At 48.9% G+C, this 19584-nt stretch overlaps 2 protein-coding genes across 3 annotated transcripts; one reads left to right on the top strand and one right to left on the bottom strand.

The window, feature by feature from the left end:
* Positions 1-356: 356 nt before the first annotated feature.
* ABHD14A (abhydrolase domain containing 14A) lies at positions 357-7254 on the bottom strand. The gene is made up of 4 exons (XM_066596916.1): positions 6826-7254; positions 5962-6077; positions 2280-2515; positions 357-2096 (listed from the first exon to the last, which is right to left on the bottom strand). The coding sequence occupies exons 1-4, from the start codon at positions 7065-7067 to the stop codon at positions 1917-1919; spliced, it is 774 nt and encodes a 257-aa protein (XP_066453013.1). The 5' UTR covers positions 7068-7254; the 3' UTR covers positions 357-1916.
* A 1262-nt stretch (positions 7255-8516) lies between these two features.
* ABHD14B (abhydrolase domain containing 14B) lies at positions 8517-19078 on the top strand. Of its 2 annotated transcripts, none has more exons than XM_066596917.1 (4): positions 8517-8588; positions 10957-11176; positions 15149-15390; positions 18767-19078. In XM_066596917.1, exons 2-4 carry the CDS (start codon positions 10969-10971, stop codon positions 18947-18949), a joined length of 633 nt encoding a protein of 210 aa, XP_066453014.1. In that variant the 5' UTR covers positions 8517-8588; positions 10957-10968; the 3' UTR covers positions 18950-19078. The 2 variants fall into 2 exon arrangements, with proteins under 2 accessions (XP_066453014.1, XP_066453015.1); XM_066596918.1 differs by lacking the exon at positions 8517-8588 and adding an exon at positions 9164-9182.
* Positions 19079-19584: the final 506 nt, after the last annotated feature.

The following is a 19584-nucleotide window of genomic DNA, read 5'->3' as shown; positions in this document are numbered from 1 at the left end:
CTTCTTACACAGCTGGAGGTTTGTTGCAATGTATCAGCGCAGATAAAAGCCATCAGCACTAAATCCTTCAGCTCTGGGGCCCCAGTGCAGATAACTGTAAGAGGGGCCCCACACCATCACATCCTTTATGGTACTAGACTCCTCATATGGGACAGGAAGATATTCTCATTACATTCTGCACCCCTATATCTACACCCTTGGCTTAGGCCTAAGATCTCTGCTGCCGTGTTTAGCACACAGAGCACAACCTACACTGACACACTGTAACAAACCCTCAGCTGAGGAGCAGGATAGCCCCTATGTGACAATACCGAGTGACATGCTGAAATGTGATGTATTGCACAACGTTCAATATATGATGATGGACGGAACAGAACTTTATTAGTAGCTTCTCAGATCCTTGACATAAAATCCCAACAGTGGGTGCTGGGCGAGTATACGCTATATACAGGACATCAGAACGCTACACCCCCACCTCCAGGCACCTCTGACCCGTCCTCCATGGCTACATCCTGATGAACGACCGTCCTTTCTGACTCTCCAGGACGTTTCTCGGAGCGCCGAGTCCCAGCGGCCACAGTTACTTGTCTCTCATATACAGGCAGTGAAGAATCGGAACAACCGGACATCACAGACCGTCCACAGACACGGAAAATGGTGCAAAGTAGTGCGGCAGCGAGGGGACCGTACATGATCGCCATCTTGTTTTATCTAAATAAGTTAAAAATTATGTGCTGATTAATTCCATTATATCACTATGAACACAAAGCTTTGTTTTTCTGACACCAAGCTCCAAATCCCATGTAAAGACAGAGTTACACGGTAAGATCCGCCCTGCCTGCAGCCACCACTAGGGAGTACATAATGATTTATGTACACCCACCACTAGGGGGAGCTCACTGTATAAAAATATATACAACAACCACTAAAGGGAGCACAATGTATATAAATTTGTATTGCCACCACTAGAGGGAGCTCCCCGCACACAGATTTATACAGTCATCACTAGAGGGTGTTCACTGTATGTATGATATATATATATATATATATATATACATATACATACACACACACATACATACAGCCACCACTAAAGGGAGCCCCCTGTGTATTGATATTTACAGCCACCCCTAGAGGGAGTTTACTGTATACATTTTTATGCAGCCACCACTACAGGGAGTTTACTACATACAGATTTATACAGGCAACAGTAGGGAGAGTTCACTGCATACAGATTATACATCCACCACTAGAGGGAGCTCATAGTATATAGATATACACAGCCACCACTAACGAGAGCTTACTTTAGACAGATATATACAGCCACCACTAGGGGAAGCTCATTGTATGTAAATTTATACAGCCACTACTAGAGGGAGCTCAGTACATATAGATGTATACAGCTGTCACTAGGTGGAGCTGACTACATACAGATAGGGGAGGGGGGGGGGGACAGGATGTTATTGCACACTGTGCTATTATTGAGTACAGTGTATATACAGTATATAGTGAGCTCCCCCTAGTGGTGTCTGCAGGCAGCCTGTATCTCTATGACAGCAGGGAATTTGGTGCTTTGTATCAGGCAAACAGCTATGCGCTCTACATGATGTTCTATGGAATTCATTTACACGGAGTTTTGGACTTCCGTACGACGGAGTTAGAAGGTGAACAATTAGAAGGATTCTCTGCCGTTTTTGCCTTTATTGACTTTGGCCATTGTTGGGGGTTCCGGTCCTCTTGATGATATGTGGTAAGTTCTGTGTGATATGCCCTCCCCCTATATTCTCAGTTACCCCCGTCTCACTCCTCTTGCTCCAGTGGTTACATATTCATCGCCCTGGTCACAGCGGGCGCCATGCCATCACACGGCGAGATCTGTCCACCTCTCATCTCGGGCTCCTCTTATCTGATAGGAGTTATAGTTTGCTGAGGAACATGAGCAGAGCCGTGTGGAACTCCTCTGGTCGATCCATGTAACATGCGTGTCCGGCTCCTTTCAGGGGGCTCAGGGTGTGGTTGGGCAGGTGCTGCAGGCTCTCCAATGACTGGCTGCCCAGGTTCATGTCCTCAGTGCCGTATACGACGAGGGTGGGGACCTGCGGGGAAGAATATACAGATGCAGATTATTGAGGTGGGCCGGCGGTTCTGTGATGCTATGTTTACAGCGCCAATGAGGAACCAGTGTGATATTATAGCCATGCTACAGTCCTGCCACCCACTACTAAAGGACTGTTAGGGCCCCTCCACCTGCAGTGCTGCCCGCACCTGGCGCTACACACCTGGATCTGCTGGTACTGCTCTGGTTTGAAGCTCTTTGTCCCCACAGGAGCCACTGGAACAAACCCCCTGAGGCGGTCGGGGTGCTGCAGGAGGAGTGGTAAGGAGAAGAGGCCACTCAGGGATGGACTGATGATGACCGGCTGACGCATGCCCAGCGCTTCCAGGACGTGCAGCAGATACTCGGTGCGGCCCTTCTCTGAAGACATCGGCTGAGCTTGTAGGGACTCGCCATATCCTACAAAATTAGGACCCAGGGATTGAAGATGCAGAATTACAAGATATGAGGCAGGGCAAGGAGCGCGCACCCCCACACCCTGCAGGGCAAGGAACGTGCGCCCCCATCCTCTGCAGGGCAAGGAATGGGCGCCCCCATCCTCTGCAGGACAAGGAATGCGCGCCCCCACCCTCTGCAGGGCAAGGAATGCGCGCCCCCACTCCTTGCAGAGCAAGGAGCACGCGCTCCCACACCCTGCAGGGCAAGGACCACGCGCTCCCACACCCTGCAGGACAAGTAGCGCGCGCCTTTACACCTTGCACAGTAAGGAGCGTGCGCCCCCACACCCTGTACTATAAGGAGCGTGTGCCCCCACACCCGGCAGGACAAGGAGCACGCGCCCCCATGTCCTGCACAATAAGGAGCGTGCGCCCCCATATCCTGCACAATAAGGAGTGTGCGCCCACATATCCTACACAGAAAGCAGTGTGCGCCCCCACACCCAGCGGGGCAAGGAGGACACGCCCCCACACCCTGCACAGTAAGGAGCACGCTCTGCCATATCCTGCACAGTAAGGAGTGTGCGCCTCCATATCCTACACAATAAGGAGCATGCGCCTCCACACCTGGCGGGGCAAGGAGCGCCCCCACATATCCTGCACAGTAAGGAGTGTGCGCCTCCATATCCTACACAATAAGGAGCATGCGCCCCCACACCTGGCGGGGCAAGGAGCGCCCCCACATATCCTGCACAGTAAGGAGCATGCACCCCTATATTTTGCACAGAAAGGAGCACGCACACCCATATTCTGCACAGTAAGGAGCATGCGCTCCTATATCCTGCACAGTAAGGAGCACCCGGCCCCATATCCTGCACAGTTAGGAGCACCCGGCCCCATATCCTGCACAGTTAGGAGCACCCGGCCCCATATCCTGCACAGTTAGGAGCACCCGGCCCCATATCCTGCACAGTTAGGAGCACCCGGCCCCCTATATCCTGCACCTTAAGGAGCACGCGGCCCCATATCCTGCACAGTAAGGCTGCAATCTCGCTACAAAACATCGCTTATGTGAAAGAACCCATTGGAAACCACGGGCTTCACTTTGTAGCAATGATTTTGTAGTGAGATTTTGTAGCCCATGCCGATACAACCCCATGAGCATGCCTCTCCATATCCTGCAAGTAAGGAGTGCATGTCCCCATATCCTGCACAGTAAGCCCAATGTCCACATGCGGATTTTATTTATAAAATCCGTGTGTGGCCCTCACACGGGAGATCCGTGCGTCTTACTGCCCATAGGGATGCATTAGCATCTGTAGGGCAGCTAAAAGCATGCAGACAGGATTTCTTCCCGGCCTGCGGGTCGCACGCACGGGAAGAAATCCCAGCATGCTCCATTTTCCTGCGGGTCTCCTGTAAGGACGGCTACCATGGCTTCCATCTTAGCCTATGGAAGCCGTCCGTATCCGCAGCACAGCCACAGCTGTTTTTATGCTCTGCCGCGGATACAAGGGAGAACAGGAGTTTAAAAAAAGCTGCACGTATGCCGAGCACATCCGCCAGCCGGAAGAAAGAAGTTCCGGCCTGCAAAGAGGAGAGCCCCGCAGCGTCCGGAGAGGTAAGTATAATGTATTTTCCCTCTCCATGTCCGCAGGCACGCACGGATTCTACTGTGGGATTCAGCATGCGTGCAAGTGGGCATGAGGCCTGAGGCTTTGTTCACACGGGCTACAAAATCATCGCTATGAAAGAACCAATTGTAAACCATCGCTATGAAAGAACCAGGCTGTATCCGCACGGGCGACAGCGATATCACGGCTACCTACACATTATTTTGTAGCGTCAGTGATGCTTTTTTCTTGGGAAAAATGGCCCATCGTGTCGCTGCTGCCCGCAATTTTATTTTGGAGCGAGAAGGTTAATAGGAGTTTCTAATGTTAAAATCGCATAACATAAAAATCACAAGTTTGTGCGATGCGAGAAAGTAGCAGCCTCCATAGGGAAACACGGGCTACAAAAAATAGCAAATCGCGGCTCGCAGCGATATCACATTGCTGGTCCGTGCGACATCGCTGCGGTCTCTCACGGTGATACCATGACATTGTAGCGCTAAAAAGTCACATTTGTTGCTACAAAGACGCGTGACTTTGTAGCACCACATGCAATGATTTTCAGGGAAGGGGCCCTGAAATACAAGCCCTACCCCAAAAATAAGCCGTAGCTGAAGGAAAAAATAAGTATACATCTCCTCTCCTGCACTGTCTGGGGCGCCACTGCAGTTTCTCCCGGGGTCCCGGCACTGTTTCTCTTCACCATCTTCTGGCCGGGGATCGAAAAATCCCCGCCTCCTGGAAGGACTAGCTGTGTTTGGCTAAGCATCAGCCAATCAGAGCCAGCGCTTCCAGAAGGCGGGGATTTTTCAATCCCCGGCCAGAAGATGGTGAAGAGAAACAGTGCTGGAACCCTCGAGAAGCTGCTGAGGCGTCGGAGAGCGCTTGTAAGGCGATGTATGTGTATTTTTTTATTTTTCCCTGCAGCTGGGCCTTAGATTATAGCTTTGACAACAGGATTTCCTACTGTCAAAGTTGCATCACACCGCATGAAAACCGCGTTTTCGTGCGATGCAACAGAGAGGAAGGCTCCATAGGGAAACATGGGCTACAAAACTTCAGGAGATTCGTGCATATCACTGGACCCGCGAGGTTTTTGTGCTGGGTTGTCGCATGCTTCAAAGTATCACATGTGTGAAGTAACCCGTAGGAAAGCATGGGCTTCTCATACACGTGATTTGTAGCAATGCTACAAAATCATGCGACTTTGTCGCCCCTGGGAACGAGGCCTTTAGAGCATGCTGCGATTTTGTAGTCTCGCAATGTAGTAGACTACAAAACATTGCTCGTGTGAATGAACCCATAGAAAAGCATGGGCTCTACATACATGCGATTTGTAGCATTGTCCCATTGCTACAGAATTGCGCAACAAAATCGCCCATGCAGATACAGCCTCACATACATGCGTTTTGTAGTGATGATTTTGTAGCCCATGTGAAAGACGCCTTAGGCGCAGGCACCTCCATATTCTGCAGGACAACAAGCGCATATTTACACATCCTACACAGCAGGGAGCGGGCATTCTCGAATCCTGCAAGACAAGTAGCACATTACCACATCGTGCAGGACGGTACAAGGAGCGTCAGGATGTGGGCATGCACACTCCTTGTATTACATTGAGCGCGCGTCTCCCCGTATCCTGTGGGCCAAGGGGCGCGCCTCCCCGTATCCTGTGGGCCAAGGGGCGCGCCTCCCCGTATCCTGTGGGCCAAGGGGCGCGCCTCCCCGTATCTTGCGGGCCAAGTGGCGCGCCTCCCCGTATCCCACAAAAGAAGCCACAACCTCCCATAACATCAGGCCCTGGACATATAGGGACTCTCTGTAGTCCGGCACACGTTTAGTTATGTAGCATTACCTGGTAAGTCGATGGCCACCGCCCGATATCCGTGCTCTGACAGGATCTGCAACGTCCCCAGTTCTTCCCAGGTCTTAGAAGTGAACGAGCGACCGTGTAACAACAACACCGGGAACCTGAAAAATCAATACGAAGAATCCTTTACAGCATGTCACCGCCATAGGCTCCTCCCACCTTCCTGGACTGTGAAGTGTCAGTAGATACTGCCCGAATATAAACTCTAGACATCAGTCATGTGACCTGCGGTATTTTCATACAATCAGGGAGGAAGATCTGCACTTGGCAGATGCGGCGCTATGATCACATCTTAAATAGGATTGCACCTCACAATGTTTACCATTAAGGCCACGTTCAGATTTGCGCAGATCTGGTACATAATCCCTGTGCTATTTAGTTCGCGAAAATGCCGGGTGGTGTGCTGCAAGCCCGATGGACCCAATGATAGTCAACGGGATCCACCAGGTGCTGTCGAATCCAGCCTATTCTGGATCCGACACTTCCGGTATTTTCGTTGTTGGGCTCCGACGTCGGAGCTGAATAAAGGAAATTCTACCAGAGAAGGTGTGAACGCGGCCGAACGTTTCCTGCTGCGTCTCCCTTCAGTTACTGTCACATCAGGTTGAAGGAGAACACTGAGACACATGTCAAAAGCGCCTAAAAGGCGTACAGCTGCGCCGCCACGTATCTCACAGAGATGTCATGTTGATATAAAGGTGCAGGTTCCATTTTGTGTATGTTGCAGATAGAAATGGCGCAAGAGCAATCGTGAATGATACCTGCCACGCTGACCGCCTACAACCGAGCACCACGGACATTACGTATTACGGACAGTAGTCGAAAACCACGTACCCCCAGATGTCCTACCTCTCAGCTGCTGCTCCCTCCGGGCTGCTCCGTGGGGCGGCTTCCCTGTAGAAGGTGGGCCAGTCGCCGTTTAGGGTTGCCGTCCGCACGGTGAAGTTCATGCTGTCCTGCGGTTCTGCCCGGGGGACCTCAGCTTTGGGCTCGTCTCGTTCAGGCCTCGCCGATGGGAGAAGCAGGTAGAGCAGAACAGAAACAGACAAGATCAGGACCAAGACGACGAGCTTGTGGCGGCCTAACCCCATGGTGCTTGTCTGCAGGGAGGCATTACATATGCATATAGGGCAGGATAAGAGCGCCCAGGGCTGCCTCCAGCTGCAGTCTCCGTCTCCTCCCGTCCGTCTCTATACCCTCCAGCGTCTCCTCCTCCTCCAGCACATCATCAGGACAACAAGCCTCCCCATGTGACTGGTGACGGATCCGGGACGGGAGGGCTGCTCTGCACCACCTCAGTCTTCCTGGAGATCCAGCTAATGTGCCTGAACGTACAACTTGCCATTCCTCAGCATGGACGGCTATAACAGTTCCAGCGCCATTGTGTCTAAGAGCTCGGGCGTATTGTCACCGCGTATTACGCACACATTTTTCTTGTGCGTAACGCGCAGTGAATGGGGGCAATGACAGAATAGACTGTCATTTTTCCATGCACACCTCGGAGTGGGCACTGCGTATCGATACGCAGGAGAAATAAACCGCGGCATGCTCTATTTCTATGCGTATCAAATGCAACCCATACATGCATTGAGTAGCGTTTCAGGAAAAAAAAAATCGCACTGCACGTCTGTCATGGCGTAAGTCGTAGGCATGCAGTTCCATACGCAGCCCATACGCGGTCTCTGCCAGATCAGCGTATGGGCTGTAATGTGTACAATGCTGTGGGAGACCCGCAGTGTTGTACGCATACACCCATGTGAATGAGCCCTAAGGCTGATGTCTCGCGGGTGTAAGTGCATTTATGCATGCATTTGCCTTGTTGCGTGTTCTATTGTATTTCTTGCACACGCAAATGCTGCATGCAAAAAAGTACAGAACCATGCTCCCATTTATTGACATGGACAATTAAGTTATTTAGCCCAGTATGTGCTATTTTCGTGCACAAAATACGTATTTTGTGTTGCGTGAATGAAATGCGATCACTAAATACTCTTATGTGAACAAACCCACCCACTGCATATTACGCATGCAAATTTTGCGCACACAAAATGCTGCGCAAATATGTTCGTGTGACACTGGTCTAAAAGAAACAGAAGGGCGGGACTGCAGCGGCCAAAAGAGCGCAAAAATTGTATTACTGAGCATTCTAAGAACATCTCTTGGTCAGATGGATCAAGATTTCTGTTGCTCCGTTCTGATGGAGGTCAGAATTTGGTACAAGCAGCATGAATTGATGACCCCTTCCTGTCAGCTGGACAGAACAGGTCAGCACATCCATCTAATCTGCAGAAACTGCAAAAAGCTTCCTGTCCGCAGGGGCCAATATTCCTGCAGGATGATTTCATCACCCAGTGGAATCAACACCACAGGGCATTGCTCAAAGTCAATGGAGGTCCAACGCGCTACTAGATGGGGGTCTCATAAAGAGGTCGTACAGTATAATTATAAGCTCCTATGGTCAGTGCTCTTACCCTTGCCCCACCTCTTGTACCTCCTCTTATTCCTTACTGTGTCATTACCTCTTGTGTCCTCTAGGGGCAGTGTTGAGCAGCTGTAGATTTTTCTTAAAAACTTTTTTCTTCCTGTTTGCACTTTTTGTCCTCAGGACTCAGGTAAGAGCCAGAGCTCCTTCTCTCTCTGATTAGTAATCACATGCTGGAGTGAGTAGAGTGTCAGCTCTGCTGCCTGTCCCCTCTGTATACTATCTGCTCTGCTCACTGTAAATTGCTTCATCTGTTCTAAGTACTGCAAAGCTCTGCAGCAGAAAGGGGCAGACAGAGGCGGCTGCAGTGGAACTAAAACCCTCAGCATGCACTCTGGGACTTGTAGTCCCACAGTTGCTGGTTACATTTGCTGCACTAGAGGATGCTCTACTGTTTATGGAAGTCTGCGCTTAATCCCAGCATGTGACTGTATAGAGGGAGCAGTGCAACTGTTCTGCAGCAGAGCGGGGGACTGAGCTGCGTCCTCCGCTCCGTAAGGTGAAGACGAAGGATTTGCTCTTTATGCGATTGTCTTATTCTTAAAGGGTTCAGGTCTCGTACATTAGGATGGAGCTGATAACGCTGCAGGAGGCGGGAGCGTATATAATGTACATACAGAGGCGTGTTCTGCCGCAGTCCTGCCACTTGCTCCGCCTTCCTGGTGACTTTTCACCCAGTCACGCCTATTTGTTTCCCTGTTGGGTGTCTGACTCCAGGTAAAAGGTTTGTTATCTAGTCCCTGACATCTCGCATACATTATACACAGAGAGCTATATATACAATACACAGGTATGGCGAGATGTATTGTTGCAACCCTGAACCCTTTGGAATGCCCTGGATTTCTGCATTGATTACTAATACAATCTGATTATATCTAAGATACAATTGTAGACAAACACAATGTAACTAATAACTCACAGAGTAAGGCCGGCTGTCCACGGGCGTTGTGAAGTCCCGCAGAAGATCTCCGCCGTAGGAGCTGGAGCCGCAGACTAATCTCCGCCGGTCCGCCTAATCTAATAGGCTGACCGCGAAGAATCAGGGCAATTCGCAGCGTACTGCGAATTGCCTGCCGCGAGTGGAGAATCGTAATGATTCTCCGCTTGTGGACACGGGGCTGGCGCTTTCCATAGCAACGCTATGGAAAGCTTTAGCCTGCTTCAGCCTGCGTGATTCACCGGAGATTTACACGGTCGTGGACAGGGGGCCTAAGTGAACCCTTGTATTTAATAAACTGTAGTTGCCCTCCACACCTTTTTTTTCTGGCAGCAAGCACCTCCACTGAAAGTTTCCCGTAGCTCTACAACACAAAAGATAAATTTTGGCTTGGTCCTCCCTGCATGTGTGTTTCATTAAGTTCATCAGTATTTCTGGGATGCCTTTTGTGCACAGTCCTGTTCAGGTCATGCCACAGCGTCTACATAGGGTTACAGTCAGGACTCAAATCTTCCTCTTTCTCCACTATTCTTTAGGTGATTACATGTGGGCTTTGAGTCATTCTCTTGTCACATCACTCAATGTCTCCAGCTTGAGGTCCTGCACGGCCCCTACATCCTTCTTTAAGATGTTCTCAACCACCTACAAATTCATTCTTCCTTCGGTGATGACAAGATATTCATGCCTGAGGAGCAAAGCTGGCCCAAACCACTATGACCCCTCCACTATAGCCCCATACCACTATGGCCCCTACACTGTAGCCTCAAACCAGGATGGCGCCTCCATGCTAGCCACACACCCCGATGGCCCTGAACCACAATGGCATACTGCAGGTTTTTTTTTTTTTTTTGCGTGACCAAATTGTGCATGCGAACAAACCCACTGAAATTAAATGGGTTCTATTTTCTCGAAAATTTTTTCGTGTGCAAATACACTCGTGTAAATCCAATCGCAGTCGGCACAGTTAGTCCTGTGCGGGTAATGGCTGCTAACTTGCTGTTTATGGGATGTTTGGTTTCATTGAGCTTATCGACTTGTGCTGGAATCGGCTCAGTGTGAGGCCGTTTTCACACAGCTCAGAAAATCGTGCGAGATTTGTGCATTGCGAGACGCACAAATCTCATATAAATATGAACCCCATTCTTTTGAATAGGGTCATATACATGAGCAATTTTTTTCCCGCATCGCAGTACGGGGAAAAAATTGCAGCATGTCCGATCCTTGGGTGTTCCCTCATGTTTTGTTAGTTTTTATCTAGTATTTAATAAAGCATACACAAGGCGCCGTGCACACCGCCATTCCTTCTGGCCACCAATTGCTACTATATAGATATATACAGTATATATTACTATAGTTCTGTCCATTCTGAACATCTGCCTTCATGAATGGAATGCTAGAACTACAGTAAAGACTGACACATAAGGGTGCAGAACTACATAACAATTGAATGTGCCTGCCGCTCAGGGTGTCTGGGAAGCTGTGAGCTCCGTAATGGCGACTACCAATAGGTGATAAAAGGACGCGGTACTGAAATTTGTACTGTAATACTGTTATTTCCCAGGTGGCGGCAGGCATGGCGGAGCCTCAAGTGCAAAATGGCACCATTAGTGTTTCCGGACAGACGTTATTCTTCCGTGAGGCGGTCCCCGCGCAGAATTCATTGCAGCCGCCTGTCCTCCTGCTGCATGGCATCAGATTTTCCTCCGAGACCTGGCTGAAATTGGGGACTCTGCACAAGTTGGCGGCTGCCGGACATCGTGCTGTCGCTATTGACCTACCTGGTAAGAACCGCTTCCGCCTCCGGATTTTGCAGCAAATACTGCCCATGCTATGGAAAATCACTTTTCCATGTCCACGAGCGGAAGTCAATTGTGATTTTCTCCTCGTGGATAGAAAATCATTGCATGTGCCATTCCAGTGCGGATGGCATCCATTGAAGTCAATGGAAGCCGTCCGATCCGTGGCTGTGGTAGGGTCACGGATTCCATGTCATTGCCTAGTGACGGCACAGCATCTTCTGTACAGTGCATGTGTGCTGGCGCGCCGCTGGCACATCTGCAGAAAAGACTACTGTGGACAGGTATGCAGGGGTCACCGGCCAGGCGCAGGGTCGGATTCCGCTGCCATGTGCAGGCGGCCTTATGCACATACTTGTATAAGGAAGCGGGAGGGTGGTAACAAGCTGAGCCCATGGCTTTGTCTCATAAAGGACTGTTCCCTTTACAGCTGAAGATTTGTTACAGTGTATCCAGTCTGTAAAATCTTCTGTGGACAGTTTTCAGCCCATGGGTGTACACAAAAATGTTCTCTTCACTGACAGCAAGCAGATGAGTTGAAAATGTTAAGAAATGTAAACTATAAGGTTTATTACAAAGCTGCAGAACTTCTTGTAGAATGATCGGGTTCTCCACCTCCTACACTGATATAAATAGTCCAGATTCTGACTCCTCTCTATAGTGGTCGGATCCTGTTATGTGATGCAGGTCTTCCCACTTCTAGCTGTTTTGCTACAGGAAGCAGACAGCTCCATACACTGTGCAGTGGCCGAGGATGGTACTGTAGGAAATAGACAGATGCATACATTATCCGGTGGCCTGGGATTGTACTTGAGGAAGCACATAAATCTTTACAATGGGGGTGGACCGAGATGCTACTGCGGGAAGCACACAGCTGTGTATATTGTGCACTAGCCCAGGATGGTATGGCACAAAGCACACCGCTCCATACATTGTGCGGTGGCCTGGGCTGGTAGTGCAGGAAGCACACCGCTCCATATATTGCACAGTGGCCAGGGTTGGTACTGCAGGAAGCACACAGCTCTGTACATTGTGCGGTGGCCTGGTCTAGTACTGCAGGAAGCACACAGCTCTGTACATTGTGCGGTGGCCTGGTCTAGTACTGCAGGAAGCACACAGCTCTGTACATTGTGCGGTGGCCTGGTCTAGTACTGCAGGAAGCACACAGCTCTGTACATTGTGCGGTGGCCTGGTCTAGTACTGCAGGAAGCACACAGCTCTGTACATTGTGCGGTGGCCTGGTCTGGTACTGCAGGAAGCACACAGCTCTGTACATTGTGCGGTGGCCTGGTCTGGTACTGCAGGAAGCACACAGCTCTGTACATTGTGCGGTGGCCTGGTCTGGTACTGCAGGAAGCACACAGCTCTGTACATTGTGCGGTGGCCTGGGCTAATACTGCAGGAAGCAGATTGCTCTGTGTATTACACAGTGACCAGGGTTGGTACTGTGGGAAGCAGTCTTACTGAAGTGAATAAGATTCCAGCAGTAAAACCAACCTGGGCACAATGTATGGAGCTGTCTGCTTACTGCAACAATGTACAGCATGTGACCACCAGCTGCTTCTTCCGGCTTCTATGCAGCAGGCATCGGGGCTGCAGCGCTGGACGGAGAGTAGCAGGAGAGATGAATATTCCATTTTATTTATTTTAAGCCATTTTAACTCTCATCAAGTCTCAGGAAACTCCTTAAGCTGTAATGTAAAAATAAGACATCCAGCATATGTTTTTGTGGGACAGAAAAGTACAATCACTACACTATTCTATACAATAAATGTGCACCATGTTGGCATAAGTATTGGCCCCCCACCAGTCCTGTGCTGTCCGGTGATGTGTGAGCCTTAGGTATAAAGGAGAGGATCACACATCATATCCCAGTACAGAAACCATCAGATGCCCACAGGTGTAGAGCCGACAATGGGGTCTGGTGGTGGGATGTCGCCAACCAATCACTACGGGACATCGTAGCACTTATGGACTTTCCAGAGTCCACTGTTGGCCAAGTTATTGGGAAATGGAAGCCCTCTGGTGTGTGCGGTGCAGCCACGTTCAGGGAGACCTGGTAGACTGACAGAACGTGGACATTGAAGCCTTGTACCAGCTGTGAGGGCATCACACACATCGTCTGCCCTCGTCTGGAGGTCTCACAGGACATTGGAACATCCATTAGCATCAAAACCATCCGTAGGAACTGCATGTGAAGGGTTACCATGGACGAGCGGCTGTACACCGCATCACAGCAGGGAATGCACAGCGGCGCCTGCGATGGTGCTTGGAGCGTCGGACCGCAAATGAGTGGAAGCAAGTGTTGTGGACGGCTGAATCACAGTACGCCATCTTCCGATCTGATGCGCGCACTTGGGTGTGGCGGTTGCTTGGAGAGCGGTTTCTACGTGACGGCACCGTCCCAACAGTGAAGTTTAGAGGAGGTTCTGTTATGGGGGGGGTTCCTGCTGGGAAGGACTAGGGCTATTGGCTATACTGATATCCACCCTCAAAGCCAATGGGTACAGAGACATGTGGTAATGCTTGGATACAGTTCCGTGCCTCTACCACCATGACCGAGCCCCATGTCATAGAGCACGCAGTGTAGAGGAGCAGAACGTCTGCAGGCTTCATTGGCCAGCCCAAAGTCTGGATCTCAATCCCATCGAGCGGGACGAACTAGAACGCCGTATCCTTACATGCCCATCATCCCCCACATCACTATCTGAAGCTCTCCAGGAATGGATGTAAATCCCTTCACACATCTATGGGAATTTGGAGGAAAGTAACCTAGGAGGGTTACTGCAGTCATTGAGGCCAAAGGCGGTCCAACACCGGACTGAAAAATAGGAATAAAATCCAATTTCATCACCTTCTATAATCCATTGACTGATTAATCTACGTAATACATTTTAGTTGTTTATTTAGTAATACAATGTATACGCTCGACAGAGAGCTAAAACGTGACGTGAATGACCCCTATCTGTACAGAACATCAGCTGATAAACAGGTCTATTTTCTTGTCTATCAGGTTGTCTGTGTGAGTATAAGGCTGGGTTTACACGGGACGGAATTGCCATGGAATTTCCATGCGACCATTCCGCCTGTGCTCCTAATACGGGCATTAGCCAGCCATGTGGACGAGATTTTGCAAAAATTTAGTCCACACGGGGCGGCCAAGCCGAGCAGAAACCGGGATGCAGCGCGGAATTTAATTCCGCGGCATGCCAATTTTTTTTTTTTGTCTGCTGCAGCCTCACTCCTCTCTATGGAGAGGGAAAGCCGCAGCGGAATTTCAACTGCCGAACCGCTCGAAAACCTGCGGGTTTTGAAGCTGTGGCTCTCCAGCGGGAATCTCACGTTTTATCAGTGCGGCCACACCACGAGATTTCTGTCCCGTGAGAACCCAGCCTTAAAATGTTCACTGATTAACTGCACGTCTCCCCATGTGAACAGAAAGCGGTACAGATGACCGATGATGGAAACTAAAGAGTATTTGTCCCCATAAAGTCGTGAACAGCACTTGTTACAGCAGACCAGTTCTCAGTTTGATATAACATTCTGTGTGCAGCCACCACTAGGGGGAGCTCCCTTTATTTAGATATATACAGCCACCACTAGGGGGAGCTCCCTGTATTTAGATATATACAGCCACCACTAGGGGGAGCTCCCTGTATGTAGATATATACAGGCACCACTAGCGGGAGCTCCCTGTATGTAGATATATACAGCCACCACTAGGGGGAGCTCACTATCTATCTATAGAATGACCTCAATCAGTAAGCTCCTGAGCATTGGATTTGGAGCCCTGTATTAGGAAAACAGATCCATCTTCTATAGAGACAGTAATTGGGGCCGAATGTTGGACCTAAAGATGATAGGTGGAGATTCCCTTTCAGCTTTATTTACGACTCCAGCGCTTGTTGTTGCCGCTTCTCTCTGGTGCCTCTTATCCCCCCTCTCATTATCTTCTAGGTCTGGGATGCTCAGCCAACGCTCAGGCCCCGAGCCAGATCGGGGTTCCGGCCCCTCCCAGCTTCATACAGGACGTCTTGGACTCTTTGAATATGGTCCCAGCCGCCATCATCAGCCCGTCTCTCAGCGGCATGTACTCGCTTCCCTTCATCCTCAACAACCCGCAGAACGTCGCTGCGTATGTACCAGTCGCCCCGATCTGTACAGACAAGTTTACGGTGCAGGATTACAGCAGAGTTCAGGTAAGAAAGCGCAAACATGACAACTATCCGTGCAGCGAGATGAGTCGTCGGCGGGTTGTCAGACTCATAGCAGTTATAGGGAATCCATAGATGGAGGTAGAATTTGCTTCATCCAAGTGCAGTATGGGCCATTTTTGTGTCCATATTACTGACGAGTGTTGCAGCCCGCAGGGTGCGCTATGGCCCCAGCTTACTACCAAGTTCGGGTCAGTAGGCTCACAGTTGAGACGGGACACTTGTCTATAATACAGATAAAAAATGTACTCATCATACACCTGTGTGAATGCAGTCTTACTTATCTTATTTCATAAATACAGCTTTGGCTGTGACTAGAGTGTAACTTTTCTCTCTATCAGTATTGTGCTTCGTGGATCTCCCATTATGCTCAGCATTTTGCTGCTTTGCTTAGTGGGAGAGTGCTTGGTGTATGTACTACATCTACAATGCATGACAGAGGAACGAGCCAACCTCCAGTAATCCAGAACTAACCCTGTCCCTTTAACTCCTTCCCGCACCAGTACATAAGTTCACATCCTAGCTGGGAAGGAGTTCCTGCAACAGACAGCACAGTGTCCGCAGCGGGATCTGGCTGTGAATGGCATCCAGGTCTGTTATGGCCTGTGACTACTATGAATAGCAATAATGCATTGCAGTACAGAAGTATTATCAGTGCAATCATAGAATCGCAGGTTCTAAAAAATGCGGAAAAAAACCCATAAAATAATAGTTTAAAAAAATCCTTTTTGTGCACTTTCCTGTGTAGTTAAAAAAAAAAGCCACATTTGGTATTGTCACATCTATAATAGACCCATACAATAAACTGAACCCACTTTTTACCTTACACAGCAAAGAAAAACGAAGGCGAAATGCTTATTTTTTTTGTTCATTTCACCTCCGAAAAAAGCTATAAAAATGAGCAAAAAAGCCTTCTGTCCCCAAGCTACAGCTAGTCACGCAAAAAACAGGCCTGCACAGAGCTCTATGCATGGAAAGATAAGAGGTTATGGGACTTTAAATGCAGTGATGAACAAGAAAAAACGTTTTATTGTGCAAAAGTGGAAAAACTTAAATATATATAATTTAGCTATTGTGGTAACTGTACCAACTCGCAGAACAAGATTGTCATTTATGCTGCAGGATTAATACTGTAAAAACCAATGGCTGAATTGACGTGTTTTTCTCCCTGCCCTCTGCAAAAAAATAATAATGCCACCTGCACACGGGCGCATTTGCATTGCAGAATCCGTGGTCGGCTTCCGAACTGCAGTTCCGCAGCAAATACCGTCCATAGCATGCTATGAAAAAAACACTTTTTCCTGCACACTCACGGAAACCAATTGTGGTTTCCGCGAGCAGAGGGAGAAAAAAATAAAATAAAATATCGCAGCATGCTCCATTTTTGTACGGTGTCTGCACAGACGGCTTCCATTGAAGTCAATGAAAGCCGTCCGATCCGTGGCCTGTCTACAATTGACATTGCGGACAGGTCGTAGATTCTGCTTCATCGCCTAGCAGCGGAGCAGGACAAATAAACATTTGAAAAAAATCCGTACTGTGCATGTCCGACAGCAAGCCGCCTGGTCCATTTGCAGTACAGATGAAGAAGCACAAATACAGGTATGCGCGGACGCAGCCTACGGTCAGGGTCGGATTCCGCTGCGGGCTCCCGCATGCAGAGTCCAGCTCTGCCGTGTGCAGGCGGCCTAAAAGTCATATGTTATAAAGTGGATATCAAAAGTCTACACACCCCTGTTAAAATGCCATTTTTTTGTCACGTTAAAGAATCCTATATAATCCGGATATAAAGTTCAGCTCTCCTAGGAGGATTTTCCTGACATATTCTTAGTTGGTCGGTAAAAGGCTTACAGCACATCACAGGGATCCGATTGTTGGAAGGTATCAGCCAGTAGAAGGGACCAAAACATCTCCAAGGCATTACATATACCATGGAGCACAGTGAAGACAGTCAACAAGAAGGGGATTACATTTGGCACAACCGTGATAGTGATCCCTCGTCTATTGCGGTGGGTTACGTTCCAGAGACCCCCGCAATACATGAAAATCAGTGAAGTAGCGGCGTTATATTTACACAAATGAATCTGTCGGATGAATGCCAAACAATAAACAATTGCAAAAGTGAACAAACAGAGCGATGCTATGATCGGTGAGCCAATCAGCACCCGATACAGAACACATTCCATCAGCCAATACTGTGCCGTGTACAATCTCACGTTGGCAAGCGGTAGTGGCGTACTGTATTTCCTGTATGTACTGCAAATTCCGCGATATAGTGAAAAACTCTGCAAAAACAGAATTATATTTGGTCTATCTAAAATCCTTGATGCACTGAAGCCGCAATCATTGAACCGCGATATAGAGAGGGATCACTGTATTACCAAGAAGCGGACACTTCTCAAAAATTGATGAAAATATTTTAAAAAATTGGGCCAGGAGGCTTCCAAGAGACCGACAGCAATATTAAAGGAGCTGCAGGAGTTTTTGGCAAGTACGGGTTGTGTAGTGCGTGTGTTTATCTGCTGCTGGAACTGGGGCTTTAGTCAAGGTAGAGGGAATAATGGACAGTTCCAAATATCAGTCATTATGGCACAAAACCTCCAGGTCTCTGCTTAAAACCTGAAGATGAGGAGGAATTTCACCTTTCAGCACAACAACTCAAAGCAGACCTCCAAATCAACAAAGAAAGGCTTTGCTAAAAAAAAACCGATGTTTGCGAGTGGTCCAACTAGATCCCAGACCTGAATCCCACTGAAGTTATTGGATGACCTGAAGAGGGCGGTACACACGAGATGCCCTCACAATCTGACAGATTTGGAGCGCTTCTGCAAGAAAGAGTGGGCAAAGATTGCCAAGTCAAGATGTGCCATGCTGATAGACCCCCTACCCAAAAATATTGTCATAAAGTCAAAGGGTACATCAACAAAATATTACTTTCAGGGTGTGCAGACTTATATAACCACACTTTAGGGTATTTTTCGCCCTAAAAGATTTTAATTTGTTTTTCAATGGAATGGCACAGATAACGGGTCACATCGCAGGTGGAAATAAACTTGGAATGATTCATCTTTGCTAGAATTGTTATCATGACAAAAAACGTGACATTACAACAGGGTTGTGTAGACTTTTTATATGCACTGTCTGTACCCAAAACATGGTGTCCAATGCTACAGCTCGCTACGCAAAAAAAAACAGCCCTCATATGGCCATGTAAAAAAAAAAGTTATGGCTTTTGAACAGTGGAGATGAAAATTCCAAGAAAATCGTCATATCCTTAGATCCAAAATAGGCCGTGTCACTAAGGGGTTGACAAGGGGTCCAAAGCACTAACAGTCTCATGTTGCCTCCTTTTCCTCTACAGTTTCCCGCCTTGATAGTTTACGGTGACGGTGATGAACAGTTAGGAGAAGTCTCGCTGAACAATCTGAAGAACCTGCCTAACAGCCAAGTGTTCTGCATGAAGGGGGCAGGCCACGCCTGTTACCTGGATGACCCAGACTCTTGGCACAGCCGCCTCCTGGAGTTCCTGGGCAGCCTGAAATAAGAAGAATCGACTGGTCCTTATAGTCTATCAGGATGTACAGCGCCCAGCCATATGGAGTCGCTCATCCGATCCCACCACACCAATCACTACAAGCGCTGATGAAGAGCGAAATAAAAGAGATTTACACAATTCGGTGTTCCCGCGTGACGTGAATATCGCGGGGTGATCAGTGCTTTGGGGCATTTGTGTAGGTGTCTCAGGTTTATTATATTTTAGCAGTAGATGACGATGCCCCAGCTCTGGGCTGTGATAAGGCCTTAGCTTCCCCTCTCGTTGGGCAGTGCTCCAGCTGAGGGCTGTCCTGTGGCTCCCCCCCCCCCCCCCGCTGGGCAGTGCCCGACACAGGAGCTGCGATATGGCCATGGCGTCCCCTTCGATCGTGCAGCATCTGAGCTGTTGGCTGTGCTGTGGCATCCCATCAGCTTAACTTCAGCTGAGCAGAAGTGAAATTAAATATAGTGTTACAACAATGTAGAGCTCATTTTCAGGCGGAGGGGTGTGATAGCTCAGTCCACTGGTAAACGGCAAGATTGGTATGGAGGTAACATGGTGACCGGTGAACATCAACCAGAATATATTGGTGACCATGAGCTGCATTATCCGGGCCAGCAGATGTGTGAGTAGGATGAGCTAAC

The sequence above is a fragment of the Eleutherodactylus coqui genome, chromosome 3 (genome assembly GCF_035609145.1).
Source record: "Eleutherodactylus coqui strain aEleCoq1 chromosome 3, aEleCoq1.hap1, whole genome shotgun sequence".
Lineage (NCBI taxonomy): Eukaryota > Metazoa > Chordata > Amphibia > Anura > Eleutherodactylidae > Eleutherodactylus > Eleutherodactylus coqui.
Note: the sequence above shows the minus strand (reverse complement) of the source record. Positions and strands in the feature narration are given on the sequence as shown.